The sequence below is a fragment of the Coregonus clupeaformis genome, chromosome 14 (genome assembly GCF_020615455.1).
Source record: "Coregonus clupeaformis isolate EN_2021a chromosome 14, ASM2061545v1, whole genome shotgun sequence".
Classification (NCBI taxonomy): Eukaryota; Metazoa; Chordata; class Actinopteri; order Salmoniformes; family Salmonidae; genus Coregonus; species Coregonus clupeaformis.
This window is the reverse complement of record NC_059205.1, coordinates 4,082,731-4,097,408: the sequence shown is the minus strand read 5'-3', so window position 1 is coordinate 4,097,408 and position 14,678 is coordinate 4,082,731. Positions and strand designations below refer to the sequence as shown.

At 45.2% G+C, this 14,678-nt stretch overlaps 1 protein-coding gene across 1 annotated transcript in view; it reads right to left on the bottom strand.

Annotated features, from left to right (window-relative positions):
* Positions 1-422: 422 nt before the first annotated feature.
* LOC121580605 (activated CDC42 kinase 1) overlaps positions 423-14,678 on the bottom strand; it is a 67,135-nt gene continuing 52,879 nt past the window's right edge. Inside the window, exons 12-15 of the mRNA XM_041895575.2 lie at positions 12,931-14,393; positions 6,862-6,957; positions 5,314-5,441; positions 423-2,662 (exon numbers count right to left, since the gene is read on the bottom strand). Coding sequence (XP_041751509.2) covers positions 2,656-2,662; positions 5,314-5,441; positions 6,862-6,957; positions 12,931-14,393 — 1,694 coding nt within the window. The 3' untranslated portion in view covers positions 423-2,655. The remainder of the gene's footprint in view (positions 2,663-5,313; positions 5,442-6,861; positions 6,958-12,930; positions 14,394-14,678) is intronic.

Genomic DNA, 14,678 nt, shown 5'->3' with positions numbered 1-14,678 from the left:
AAAAATATAAACGCAACAATTTCAAAGATGTTAGTTAGTTACAGTTCATATGAGGAAATCAGTCAATTTAAATAAATAAATTAGGCCCTAATCTATGGATTACACGACTGGGAATACAGATATGCATCTGTTGGTCACAGATACAGTACCTTAAAAAAAATGGGCCTCACAAACTCTTCACGGCATTTCTGTGCATTCAAATCGGCATTGATAAAATGCAATTGTGTTCGTTGTCCGTAACTCATGCCTGCCCATTCCATAACCCCACCGCCACCATGGGGCACTCTGTCCACAACGTTGACATCAGCAAACCGCTCACCCACACGACGCCATACACGTGGTCTGCGGTTGTGAGGCCGGTTGGACGTACTGTCAAATTCTGTAAAACGATGTTGGTAGAGAAATACGCTTTTTTTCTGTGATCTTTTATTTCAGCTCATGAAACATGGGACCAACACTTTACATGTTGTGTTTATATTTTTCTTCAGTGTATGTTATATTAATGTTCAGTTCGCCAAAAAACGTAATTCGAATCATAACACACGGAAAACCAGCAGACTGTGTGCATCAGGATAAGACCGTATAAAACAGAAACTATCTCATATTTCTATACAGTTTGCTCTAGTTATACACTTCATTGTCTGAGACTAATGTCCAGTGAATGAATGAGTGAGTAATCAACTAGAGCCAGTGGTATCAAGTCTTCCCCGTCAAAATTGTGGATTACCTATGGGTGCTGTCCGAGGGTTTTAGCACCTAATAGTTTAGGGAGAGACTCGGGGTATCATCATGAACTTGGGGGGGCAAGTGCTTAGAGTAGATGATGGTGTGAGAGCACAATGAATGGTCAGGTGTCATAAAGTACACCGAAAGTCCTAATGGACATTTGGAGTGGATCAGATTGATAGCACTTAGAGCCATAAGTGAACTTGATTCAGGGGAGCACAACATACATGGCTTGAATAACTGACCCCCCAAAAAATATACAAAAATATCAAGAATTGAACGTTTTCAATATGTCCCCCTTTTCAAACCACCGGGTTCAAAACCAAAATATATTAAAAACAAAAAATACCAACTTCCAGTACATATTCGCTGCAAATATATAAACGGAACTTTTCATGTATTCACTGTATGTGTGCATTAAAAAAAATCTCTGTTAATTCCTCTCCTTAATATAAATGAAGTAGAAATCTCAGTTAATTCCTCTCCTTAATATAAATCAAGTAGAAAACTCTGTAGAATAGAACATAAAAAAAGGAGTCGACTTAAACGTGGACCAGCTGCATTTTGTTTCTTTCTCCTTTGTGTTCGTTCTCTCCATCCAGGTGGGCTTTTCTGAACTTTGTCCTCTGCTAAAACGCAGTAGAGCACCTTAGGGAGGCTGGGAGGGCGGGCGGCGCAGCAGAAAGACGCTGACCTCCCTAAAACAAGCCCCTATCCAAACCGAGGAGCCTGACACAGCTCACATACCGTAGGGGAGAGCTTGGCAGAGGAGATGGCTACTCTTCTTCTATGGGACTACAGTTTCTGCTGGTTTTCAAAGGGACGCCACTCTCCCCTGATACATATGTCAGTAATAACACACAGAGGTCAGCCTAGTTGGTCAAAGGTGTATTGTGGCAGTGATATAACTAAATCGGGGAGACCAGCAACGAAAAAGAGGACGTTTTTCCTTCAGTGTTGAGCTATAGGGTAGGGACCAGCAGACACCATGGTCCCTTCAAGAGTATGGTTCCACTACCTGCATTCTAAGTCGGCTTCCATTCCTATTCGGTGGTAGAGCGGGCTAGCCTCCAGGTCCTCAGTGTAGGCTAGCCTCCAGGTCCTCAGTGTAGGCTAGCCTCCAGGTCCTCAGTGTGGGCTAGCCTCCAGGTCCTCAGTGTAGGCTAGCCTCCAGGTCCTCAGTGTAGGCTAGCCTCCTGGTCCTCAGTGTGGGCTAGCCTCCAGGTCCTCAGTGTAGGCTAGCCTCCAGGTCCTCAGTGTAGGCTAGCCTCCAGGTCCTCAGTGTAGGCTAGCCTCCAGGTCCTCAGTGTAGGCTAGCCTCCAGGTCCTCAGTGTAGGCTAGTCTCCAGGTCCTCAGTGTGGGCTAGCCTCCAGGTCCTCAGTGTAGGCTAGCCTCCAGGTCCTCAGTGTAGGCTAGTCTCCAGGTCCTCAGTGTAGGCTAGCCTCCAGGTCCTCAGTGTAGGCTAGTCTCCAGGTCCTCAGTGTAGGCTATCCTCCAGGTCCTCAGTGTAGGCTTGCCTCCAGGTCCTCAGTGTAGGCTAGCCTCCAGGTCCTCAGTGTAGGCTAGTCTCCAGGTCCTCAGTGTAGGCTAGCCTCCAGGTCCTCAGTGTAGGCTAGTCTCCAGGTCCTCAGTGTAGGCTAGTCTCCAGGTCCTCAGTGTAGGCTAGCCTCCAGGTCCTCAGTGTAGACTATCCTCCAGGTCCTCAGTGTAGGCTTGCCTCCAGGTCCTCAGTGTAGGCAAGACTGCAGCCATGGCCCATCACTCAGTCAAATGTACCCCAAGTCCACACTCAAATCCCGGTCTTCTTATTGGATGCGTCTGGCAAGTCGTGAAATAGGGATGGGAGCAGACTCCGTCCCCTCAAAGACAGATGACGAATAAAACAAGCTCTGAGCGGACTCTGTTGCTGTTGCTCCTAGCGACATCGGTCACCGCCTGCAATGGGATGAGAGGTTTATTTTCATGTTCCATTATTTCAAAACAAAATCAAAGTACATTCACAATTCTATCTATTTTACTTGGTGCTAGATTAACATAAATTGATACAGTTTAAATTGTGGATAAACACAAGTATATCAGGTTATTGGGCTGGACCAAGCAGCAGCACATCGAACTGATTCTTGATTAGTAGAATCAGTGACTTGTTCATTAGGCACCAAACGGAAGAGTTCAGACTGAAACAGGGACTACCTGTTTCCTTTTTATTTTCCTATTCAAAACGTTTAGTTACAGTATGCCCTACTGAACATGGCCCATGTGTTTGGCTGTTTGTCTGGAGCAAAAGCCAGCATCAGCAACAGCAGGGTTAGATTGCCGTAAATTCTCCTGAGTTCTACTCTTAAAGGGATAGTTCAGGATTTTGGCACTACATTTACATTTACATTTAAGTCATTTAGCAGACGCTCTTATCCAGAGCGACTTACAAATTGGTGCATTCAACTTAGGATAGCCAGTGGGACAACCACCCAATAAAATAATAAAAAGATAATAAAATGTATTTTTTATTTTATTTTTGCACTACAGTGCCTTCAGAAAATATTCATACCCCTTGACTTATTCCACATTGTGTTGTGTTACAGCCTGAATTCAAAATGGATTAAATGGCAATTTCTTTTCTCACCCATCTATCTACACACAATACCCCATATTGCAAAAATTAAAACAACATGTTTTTAGAAATGTATTGATTATGAAATACAGAAGTATCTAATTTACATAAGTAATCACACCCCTGAGTCAATACTTTGTAGAAGCACCTTTGGCGGCGATTACAGCTGTGAGTCTTTCTTGGGTAAGTATCTAAAAGCTTTGCAGTCCTGGATTATATGTAGTCCTCTGTAGCTCAGCTGGTAGAGCACGGCGCTCGTAACGCCAAGGTAGTGGGTTCGATCCCCGGGACCACCCATACACAAAAAAAAAAAATGTATGCACGCATGACTGTAAGTCGCTTTGGATAAAAGCGTCTGCTAAATGGCATATTATTATACAATATTTGTCCATTATTCTTTAAAAAATTCTTAAAGCTCTGTCAAGTTTATTCTTGATCATTGCTAGACAGCCATTTTCAAGTCTTGCCATATATTTTCAAGCAGATATAAGTCAAAACTGTAACTAGGCCACTCAGGAACATTCAATGTCGTCTTGGTAAGCAACTCCAGTGTAGATTTGTCCTTGTGTTTTAGGTTATTGTCCTGCTGAAAGGTGAATATGTCTACCAGTGTCTGTTGGAAAGCAGACTGAACCAGGTTTTCCTCTAGGATTTTGCTATAACGTTTATTTTTATCCTGACAAGCATACCCATAACAAGATGCAGCCACCACCATGCTTGAAAATATGAAGAGTGGTACTCAGTGATGTGATGTGTTGGATTTGCCCCAAACATAACGCATTGTATTCAGCACTAAAAGTTAATTTCTTTGCCACATGATGCATGTTTTGGAAAAATGTTATTCTGTATAGGCTTCCTTCTTTTCACTCTGTCATTTAGGTTAGTATTGTGGAGTGACTACAATGTTGTTGATCCATCCTCAGTTTTCTCATATCACAATCATTAAACTCTATATCCATTTTAAAATCACCATTGGGCTCCATTGGTGAAATCCCTGAGCAGTTTCCTTCCTCTCCGGCAACTGAGTTATGAAGGATGCCTGTATCTTTGTAATGACTGGGTGTATTGATACACCATCTCAAGCCTAATTAATAACTTTACCACGCTCAAAGGGATATTCAGCGTCTGCTTTTATTTTATTTGTTTTACACATCTACCAATCAGTGCCCTTCTTTATAATAATAATATGCCATTTAGCAGACGCTTTTATCCAAAGCGACTTACAGTCATGCGTGCATACATTTTTTGTGTATGGGGTGGTCCCGGGGATCGAACCCACTACCTTGGCGTTACAAGCGCCGTGCTCTACCAGCTGAGCTACAGAGGACCACCTTCTTTGCACGGTATTGAAAAACCTCCCTGGTCTTTGTGGTTGAACCTGTGCTTGAAATTCACTACTTGATTACAGATAATTGTACACGTGGGGTACAGAGATGGGGTAGTCATACAAAAATCATGTTAACCACTATTATTGAACACGGAATGAGTCCATGCAACTTATTATGCGATTTGTTAAATTTTTACTCCTGAACTTATTTAGGCTTGCCATAACAAAGGTGTTGAATACTTATTGACTCAAGAAATGTCAGCTTAATTATGTTTTTCATTTAAAAAACATTCTACAAACAAAATTGCACTTTTACATTATGGGGTATTGTGTGTAGATCATTGACACAAAATCTCAATTTAATCAATTTTAAATTCAGGCTGTTACACAATAAAATGTGGAAAAAGTAAAGGGGTGTGAATACTTCCTGAAGGGACTGTATCTATTTTTCCCACAGATTAAGTCATGGAACAATTTTTATGTTTCTGCGTCCAGTATGAAGGAAGTTAGTTACAGGTAGTTTTGCGAGCAAATGCTAACTAGTGTTAGCGCAAATACTGGAAGTCTTCGGGATCAGCTAGCAAGTAGATAAAGGGCTTCATTGCCAAAATCCCAAACTATCCCTTTAAGTTCTCCAGAATTCTATGTTACCTTTGCTTGACGGAGCCGTAGGAGTCCAGGAGCTGAGTGCTGGCCACTTCCAGGTTCCAGTTGTACATCTCCAGCACCTTGAGACACTCCAGCCTGGTCTTCAGGCCAAGACAGAACAGCTGCTCAACCTTGACAACAACAGGATAGGATCAGTTACAACTCACCCTCGCTACTCATCTCTAAAGACATAGTATTACTGCTGTATCCGTCGTCAGATATTTCAAATCAGCAAAGGTTTTGTTGGGTTAACTACTGTAGAAAGGACTTTATCCCGTTTGTAAGCTAGAGCGGTTTTATTTCTACAACTTCCTAAGGAAAAATAAAGAAAGTCACACACTATATCCTGCCAATGACTATAGATCAAATCAAATGTTATTTGTCACGTGTGCCGAATACAACAGGTGTAGACCTTACAGTGAAATGCTTACTTACAAGCCCTTAACCAACAATGCAGTTTTAAGAAAGAATACCTAAAAACATCACAGAAAAATACAATATAAAATCATACGAAATAAAAGTAACAAATAATTAAAGAGCAGCAGTAAAAATAACAATAGCGAGGCTATATACAGGGGGTACCGGTACCGAGTCAATGTGCGGGGGCACCAGTTAATCGAGGTAATTGGGGTAATATGTACATGTAGTTATAGTTATTAAAGTGACTATGCATAGATAATAAACAGAGAGTAGCAGCAGCGTAAAAAGAGAGGGGGGAGACAATGCAAATAGTCCAGGTAGCCATTTGATTAGCTGTTCATGAGTCTTATGGCTTGGGGGTAGAAGCTGTTAAGAAGCCTCTTGGACCTAGACTTGGCGCTCCGGTACCGCTTGCCGTGCAGTAGCAGAGAGAACAGTCTATGACTAGGGTGGCTGGAGTCTTTGACAATTTTTAGGGCCTTCCTCTGACACCGCCTGGTATAGAGGTCCTGGATGGCAGGAAGCTTGGCCCCAGTGATGTACTGGGCCGTACGCACTACCCTCTGTAGTGCCTTGTGGTCGGAGGCCGAGCAGTTGCCATACCAGGCAGTGATGCAACCAGTCAGGATGCTCTCGATGGTGCAGCTGTAGAGCCTTTTGAAGATCTGAGGACCCATGCCAAATCTTTTCAGTCTCCTTAGGGGGAATAGGTTTTGTCGTGCCCTCTTCACGACTGTCTTGGTGTGCTTGGACCATGTTCGTTTTTTGGTGATGTGGACACCAAGGAACTTGAAGCTCTCAACCTGCTCCACTACAGCCCCGTCGATGAGAATGGGGGCGTGCTCGGTTTATAAATCATTGGGAGTTCATAGATCATTGGGAGTTTATAAATCATTGGGAGTTTATAAATCATTGAGAGTTTATAGATCATTGGGAGTTTATAAATCATTGGGAGTTTATAAATCATTGAGAGTTTATATAGTGCTGTGATTAGAAATGTTGTAATTGCATTATCCTTTCCAGCACGGTTCCAGCAACTATGGTGGATGTATAGCCAGGCCAATGTAGTACAGCTCTGATTGGCTCCATAGTGTGACAAGGTAATAGTGTAATTCCTCCAAGGGACCCTACCTTGAGGTAGTGCACAGCTTTCTGCACGTCCCAGTCGTGGTTCCGGAGGGCTGTCTGACACTCCTCTATTGTCACACCATGTACCGCCTCCTGCACCTGTGGACACCACACAAAACAACCAATCATGTCAACGCTGCTGCTACACTAACCAATCAGCTCTGCAGTCCTCTACAAAATCAACCAATCAGTTCAATGCTGCTGCTACACTGACCAATCAGCTCGGCAGTCCTCTGCTGTCAATCAAAACCACATACATAAAACTTTTTCTGAATAATTATGAAACTATGCTCAGACACTAATGCTTTAGAGGCAAGTGGCATGCTCATTATGTTTGTTCTACAAGTGTAATATATTGTGAAACATTTTGAGTTTTGGTTTTGAGTGTCTGTCAGTCTTTTTGAGTGAGTGAGTGGCTTCAATCGTATTTTCTACCCTTCTCCCAAAGTGTGCACTCGTACACTCCACCTCATGGATTTAAAAGGAATGGACTGGTCTGAGCAATATGGTGGAAACTCCCTGCAGCCCATGCTTGCACCAATCCAATACTTTTCAATGCATGGAGGAGTGAATGAGTGCACACTTTTTGAAAAGGGTAGAGAATTGAAATGCAGCGAGTGAGTGAGTGCTTTGATGAGTGAGTGAGTGCTTTAATGAGTGATTGACTGACTGACTTCTGACTGAGTGACTGACTGTCTGACTGACTGCTTTAATGCAGACTCCTTATTGAACCTTTTCCAAGACCACTTGCTCAGTCCATCCATCTTCCCAAGTGCTCTCGGTGCACAAATTTAATTTGGTTGTTATACATCAATTGCAATTTGGTTACAGCTTGAAATACTGAATTTCTATTTAGTCAGGAAGTAATCAATCCACCAGCAAGGAGAAGATGTCAGTAAGCAAGCAGACAAACCAGTAAGCAGACAAACTGTGCCTCAGCAGGAGTTCTGTTATGGAACGACTGGTCAGGAATTGCCCTCTGTTGCCCCCTCCAGTTCAATGATGGCACATGAAACACGAAAACACTGTCTCCAAAGCAAAACATTGGGGCTGCGTCCAAAATGACACCCTATTCCAGGGATCATCAACTACATTCAGCTGCGGGCCGAATTCTTCTTGAGCGGCTGGTCGGGCGGCCGGAACATAATTACAAATAATTTGTAGATTGCAAATCAAGAAGCCCAAACAGATATAATATTTGACTAAAACAATAATTTCAAGCTTACATTTATATACGATCACGTGTCTCTTTATTATGATGCGTGAAAATACTTGGGAGCTGATTTCCAAAATGGAGGTGAGTTCCTGGTGTTTTTAGTCTTTTACGTCCAACAATGAAAATTCTAAACAATAAATACAAATTATATAATAACAATTTTGCTCAGAAAACTGGGACAAATAAAACCACCCGCCGCCAGTTGGGGAATCCTGTCCTAGTCCCTATATAGTGCACTACTTTTGACTACAGCCTATGACACAATATAAGGGATAGGGTACCATTACAGACGCAGCCATAGCTTCACCAATTGGTCAAGGGCACAATAATATTATGTTGGTCCCCCAACAAGTCAGCTTCCAGTTCAATCTAGGTTTTGATTGCATCTGATCCCACAGACCAATCTTTAGAAGTGTTATGCCTATAGCTTATGTTAAGACCGTGCCAATGACAATTGGTCGGGGCAAAGATTTTACTGTATTATACAACTCCAATGACATGGGTCGGGGCCAAATATGTACTGTATTATACAACTCCAATTTCATTCCAGAGTGCAATGTAATCTTATAAAGTAATCTTTGATGGATACTTGATTGGTTGAGAGTGTTGATTTAGATCGATTGGTTAGATAGTTTTGTCTGTATCCCAGTACTTTAATCCCAGTACTTTAATCCCAGTACTTTAATTCCAGTACTTTAATCCTCGTTTGATTTGGAAGCAAAATGACAAATAAATACGCTAAAGAAAAACTGTATCCTCTAACTCTGCCAAAGTTGATTTATTGTAACTAGATTTCTAGTTTGTTAAAATACTTTTTGTTTTCTGAATCAGTAGCTCTTTGTCTCCATATCCAACATTCTGTAATAACTGTAACATCAATCAAATCAAATTTTATTCGTCACATACTGTATATTCGCCCAATACAACAGCCGTAGACCTTACAGTGAAATGCTTACTTACAAGCCCTTAACCAAAATTAAGAGTAAGAAAAATATTTACTAAATAAACAAAAGTTACAAATAAAAGAGCAACAATAAAATAACAATAACGAGGCTATATACAGGGGGTACCTGTACCGAGTCAATGTGCGGGGGTACAGGTTAGTCGAGGTAATTTAGGTAATATATACATTTAGGTAGGGGTAAAGTGACTATGCATAGATAATTGTGTTGTCGTGCCCTCTTCACGGCTGTCTTGGTGTGTTTGGACCATGATAGTGTGTTGGTAATGTGGACACCAAGGAACATGAAGCTCTCAACCCCGTCCTTTTCCTGTAGTCCACGATCATCTCCTTTGTCTTGATCACGTTGAGGGAGAGGTTGTTGTCCTGGCACCACACTTCCAGGTCTCTGACCTCCTCTGTCTCATCTTTGTCGGTGATCAGGCCTAACACGTTGTGTCGTCAGCAAACTTAATGATGGTGTTGGAGTCGTGCTTGGACACGCAGTCATGGGTGAACAGGGAGTACAGGAGGGGACTGAGCACGCACCCCTGAGGGCCCCTGTGTTGAGGATCAGCGTGGCAGATGTGTTGTTGCCTACCCTTACCACCTGGGGGCGGTCCCGTCAGGAAGTCCAGGATCCAGTTGCAGAGGGAGGTGTTCAGTCCCAGGGTCCTTAGCTTAGTGATGAGCTTTGAGGGCACTATGGTGTTGAATGCTGAGCTGTAGTCAATGAACAGCATTCTCACTTACAGTGCCTTTGGAAAGTATTCAGACCCCTTGACTTTCTCCACATTTTGTTACGTTACAGCCTTATTCTAAAATTGATTAAATAAAACAATTTCCACAGCAATCTACACACAATACCCCATAATGAGAAAGCGAAAACAGGTTTGTAGAAATTTTGAAAATGTATTAAAAACAAAAAAAACAAGATACCTTATTTACGTAAGTATTCAGACCCTTTGCTATGAGACTCGAAATTGAGCTCAGGTGCATCCTGTTTCCGTTGATCATCCTTGAGATGTTTCTACAACTTGATTGGACATGATTTGGAAAGGCACACACCTGCATGTCAGAGCAAAAACCCTAGCCATGAGGTCGAAGGAATTGTCCGTAAAGCTCTGAGACAGGATTTAGTCAATTAGCAGACGCTCTTATCCAGAGCAACTTACAGTTAAGTGAGGAAGGGTACCAAAACATTTCTGCAGCATTGAAGGTCCCGAAGAAGACAGTGGCCTCCATCATTCTTAAATGGAAGAAGTTTGGAACCACCAAGATTCTTCCTAGAGCTGGCCGCCCGGACAAACTGAGCAATCATGGGATAAGGGCCTTGGTCAGGGAGGTGACCAAGAACCCGATGGTCACTCTGACAGAGCTCTAGTGTTCCTCTGTGGAGATGGGAGAACCTTACAGAAGGACAACCATCTCTGCAGCACTCCACCAATTAGGCCTTTATGGTAGAGTGGCCAGACGGAAACCACTCCTCAGTAAAAGGCACATGACAACCCTCTTGGAGTTTGCCAAAAGGCACCTAATGACTCTCAGACCATGAGAAACAAGATTCTCTGGTCTGATGAAACCAAGATTGAACTCTTTGGCCTGAATGCCAAACGTCACGTCTGGAGGAAACCAGGCACCGCTCATTACCTGGCCAATATCATCCCTACGGTGAAACATGGTGGTGGCAGCATCATGATGTGGGGATGTTTTTCAGCGGCAGGGACTGGAAGACTAGTCAGGATCGAGGCGAAGATGAACGGAGCAAAGTACAGAGAGATCCTTGATGAAAACCTGCTCCAGAGCGCTCAGGACCTCAGACTGGGGTGAAGGTTCACCTTCCAACAGGACAACGACCCTAAGCACACAGCCAAGACAACGCAGGAGTGGCTTCGGGACAAGTCTCTGAATGTCCTTGAGTGGCCCAGCCAGAGCCCAGACTTGAACCCGATCTAACATTTCTGGAGACCTGAAAATAGCTGTGCAGCGACGCTCCCCATCCAACCTGACAGAGCTTGAGAAGACCCGCAGAGAAGAATGGGAGAAACTCCCCAAATACAGGTGTGCCAAGCCTGTAGCGTCATACCCAAGATGACTCGAGGCGGTAATCGCTGCCAAAGGTGCTTCAACAAAGTACTGAGTAAAGAGTCTGAATACTTATGTAAATGTGATATTTCAGTCATTATGGGGTATTGTGTGTAGGTTGATGAGGGAAAAAAACTGTTTAATCAATTTTAGAATGTAACCTTGTGTCCAGCTGTTGCTCTCATGCATGCTTCAGTGTTGCTTGCCTCAAAGCGCGCATAGAAGTCATTTAGCTCGTCTGGTAGGCTTGTGTCACAGGGCAGCTCGCGGCTGGGCTTCCCTTTGTAGTCCGTAATAGTTTGTAGTAGGATTCAATCTTAGTCCTGTATTTATGCTATGCCTGTTTGATGGTTAATCTGAGAACAGGATTTCTTATAAGCGTCCGGGTTAGAGTCCCGCTCCTTGAAAGCGGCAGCTCTACCCTTTAGCTCAGTGTGGATGTTGCCTGTAATCCATGGCTTCTGGTTGGGGTATGTCCCGGAACATATCCCAGACTGTGCTAGCAAAACAGTCCTGTAGCTTAGCATCTGCATCATCTGACCACTTCCGTATTAAGCGAGTCACTGGTTCTTCCTGCTTTAGTTTTTGCTTATAAGCAGGAATCAGGAGGATAGAATTATGGTCAGATTTGCCAAATGGAGGGAGAGGGAGAGCTTTGTACGTGTCTCTGTGTGTGGAGTAAAGGTGGTCTAGAGTTGTATTTCCTCTTGTTACACATGTGACATGCTGGTAGAAATTAGGTAAAATGGATTTAAGTTTCCCTGCATTAAAGTCCCCGGGCACTAGGAGCGCCACCTCTGGATGAGCATTTTCTTGTTCGCTTACGGCTTTGTACAGCTCGTTGAGTGCGGTATTAGTGCCAGCATCGGTTTGTGGTGGTAAATAGACAGCTACGAAAAATATAGATGAAAATTATCTTGGTAAATAGTGTGGTCTACAGCTTATCATGAGATACTCTACCTCAGGCGAGCAAAACCTTGAGACAAAACCACCCCTTGTCTTACCGGAAGCTGCTGTTCTGTCTTGCCGACGAATGGAAAAACCAGCCGACTGTATATTATTCATGTCGTCGTTCAGCCACGACTCGGTGAAACATAAGATATTATAGTTTATAATGTCCCGTTGGACGGATAGTCTTGAATGGAGCTCATCCAGTTTATTCTCCAGTGATTGCACGTTGGCCAATAGGACAGATGTTAGAGGCGGGTTACCCACTCGCAGACGAATTCTCACAAGGCATCCTGACCTGCGTCCCCTGTATCTGCGTCTTCTCTTCATGCAAATGACGGGGGTTTGGGCCTGGTCAGGTATCTTGAGTAAATCCTTCGCGTCCGACTCGTTAAAGAAAAGATCTTCGTCCAGTTCGAGGTGAGTAATCGCTGTCCTGATATCCAGAAGCTCTTTTCGGTCATAAGAGACGGTGGCAGAAACATTATGTACAAAATAGGTTACAAACAACGCGAAAAAACACACAATTGATTAGGAGCCCGTAAAACGGCAGCCATCCCCTCCGGCGCAGTTCTCATTCCCCTCCGGCGCAGTTCTCATTCCCCTCCGGCGCCATTCTCATTCTCCTTTGGCGCCATTCTCATTCCCCTCCGGCGCCATTCTCATTCCCCTCCGGCGCCATTCTCATTCCCCTCCGGCGCCATTATCACTCATACTTTAGTTCTATTTGGGTGTAATATAACAGTAATGGTTGCCTCTGTTGCCTCTGTTTTGTTTTGTTAGGCCTATGTGTTTTTGTCTAATAGACTATGTTCTTTCCAGTCATCAACTGATTACGGATTTAAAAAAAGCTAATCTGACTGCCGCTTTCGGTACTACTCACCTTCTTGACCTGGTCTGCTGTGGTTCCACCCACTGCCCTGCTGGCTGACCCCTCGGAGCTGACCCTGGGCAGGCTGAAGGAGGCCTTCATGCCCAGCCGGCAGCCCAGGCTGCTGTTGTTGTTGGAGGAGAAGTTGGCCTTGATATCTCCTCCCTTTTTCTGTTGCTGCTGGTTCACCACCATGGGCCTGACAGTGGCCGTGTTGGCCTGCCGCCTCTCCTCACAGATCCCACCCCTGCCAAGAGTCGTCACGTTTTCTGCTTCCCTGAAGAAGCGGTCGAAGCGGTCCAGGTAAGGCGGCCTCTCAGGCAGAAGGTAGTAGTGAGTGTTGCTGACTTTGCGGCCTTCGTGGACAATGGGCAGAATGCAGGGCCCCTTGGCCAGGTCCTTACCCTGGGCTTGTGCTTGGATGACCTTGGGTGCGGCGTATTTGGGGTCCGAGGCAAAGCTGTGTGTGGTGGGCATAAGCTTCCCAGGGGACGTGGAGAGGTAAGATCCGTATGTGGCCGGAGAAGGGGCACTGTGGCAAACCATTGTCCTCTGCTGGGGGGAGCCTACCTGGAGCCCCATGGGACTGGTGGTGCGCGAGCCTGGCTGGGACAGGGGGTTCCGCGGGGGGATCTGAGGGGGCCGGTCCTGGACTTCCTCGGAAGCTGGAGTCGGGGACAGGGAGAATTCGCCGGACCAGCGGGCGTAGTCCCCCCGTTTGACGGGGCGTGGCGGGATGGGAATGCGGGGAGGGATCTGGGGCTTGTCCTCGGAGTAGGACAGGATGATATGGCGGTGTACGTCTATGGACTGGAGGCCTGAGCTCGGTGACGGAGAGTGGGGCTGGGGAACTCCTCCTGTGGGCACATTGAGCCTCCTCATGCACTCCTGCTGGAGCACCTGAAAGATCTCTGCTGATTGGGAGAAGGATGTGTAGGCCTGGCCCTGCTGAGAGGGCAGGAAGAGGTTGTCCTCCAGGGGTTTCCCCTCCTCCCCAGCCGGCATGGCCTCCGTGGGATTCTCACCCCTCCCATCCTGCTGCTGCTGCTCCTGCTCCAGGCTGTTGATGGAGCTCACTTCCATGTCCTCCTCGTCCTGCGCCACGTCATCGTACGCAGGAGGTGGGGGTAAGGGCCGGGCGTCCCAGTCCACCACTGGCGTGGGGTGTAAGGGGCGGGGCAGCGAGCGCCATGGGCTCTGAGGAGGAGTCTGGTCCAGAATAGACTCCGCCTCCAGGCCCAGCTTGGCCAATGAGGGCACCTGGAGCTCCACCACTGGGGAAGGGGAGGGTGTCGCCGGGGGAAACTCCTCTTCAAAGTCGATGAGCGACACCTCGCTGGGGGTGTGGCCTGAACCCGTATTCCGTTCGTCCTGTTTGGAGGCGGAGACCGCGGCGGATGGTTTGAGCTTGAGGCTGGTGCCTGCTTTCCGTAGAGACAGCTCCTCGTCCTCAGTCACTGAGTCGTAGCACGGCTCTGGACAAACAAACAGACAAACACACACAACTTAACGACATTGGCATCTAACGACTTTGGCAACATTACTATATACTTCAACTCTGTAACCTCTCATTACTCATGTAGCACTGTAGTACATCCCCAAGGCCCCAGCTGTCTACCTTGAATGCTCAACCTTGAGTGCTGCCTTTGATGTAAGGTTTATTTATGCACATAATGTCCCTGTAATGAATAGATAATATTCCTCAGTGTGTCCTGTAATGTGTGAATATAAATACATTGTGTGCATTTCATGCATTGTAC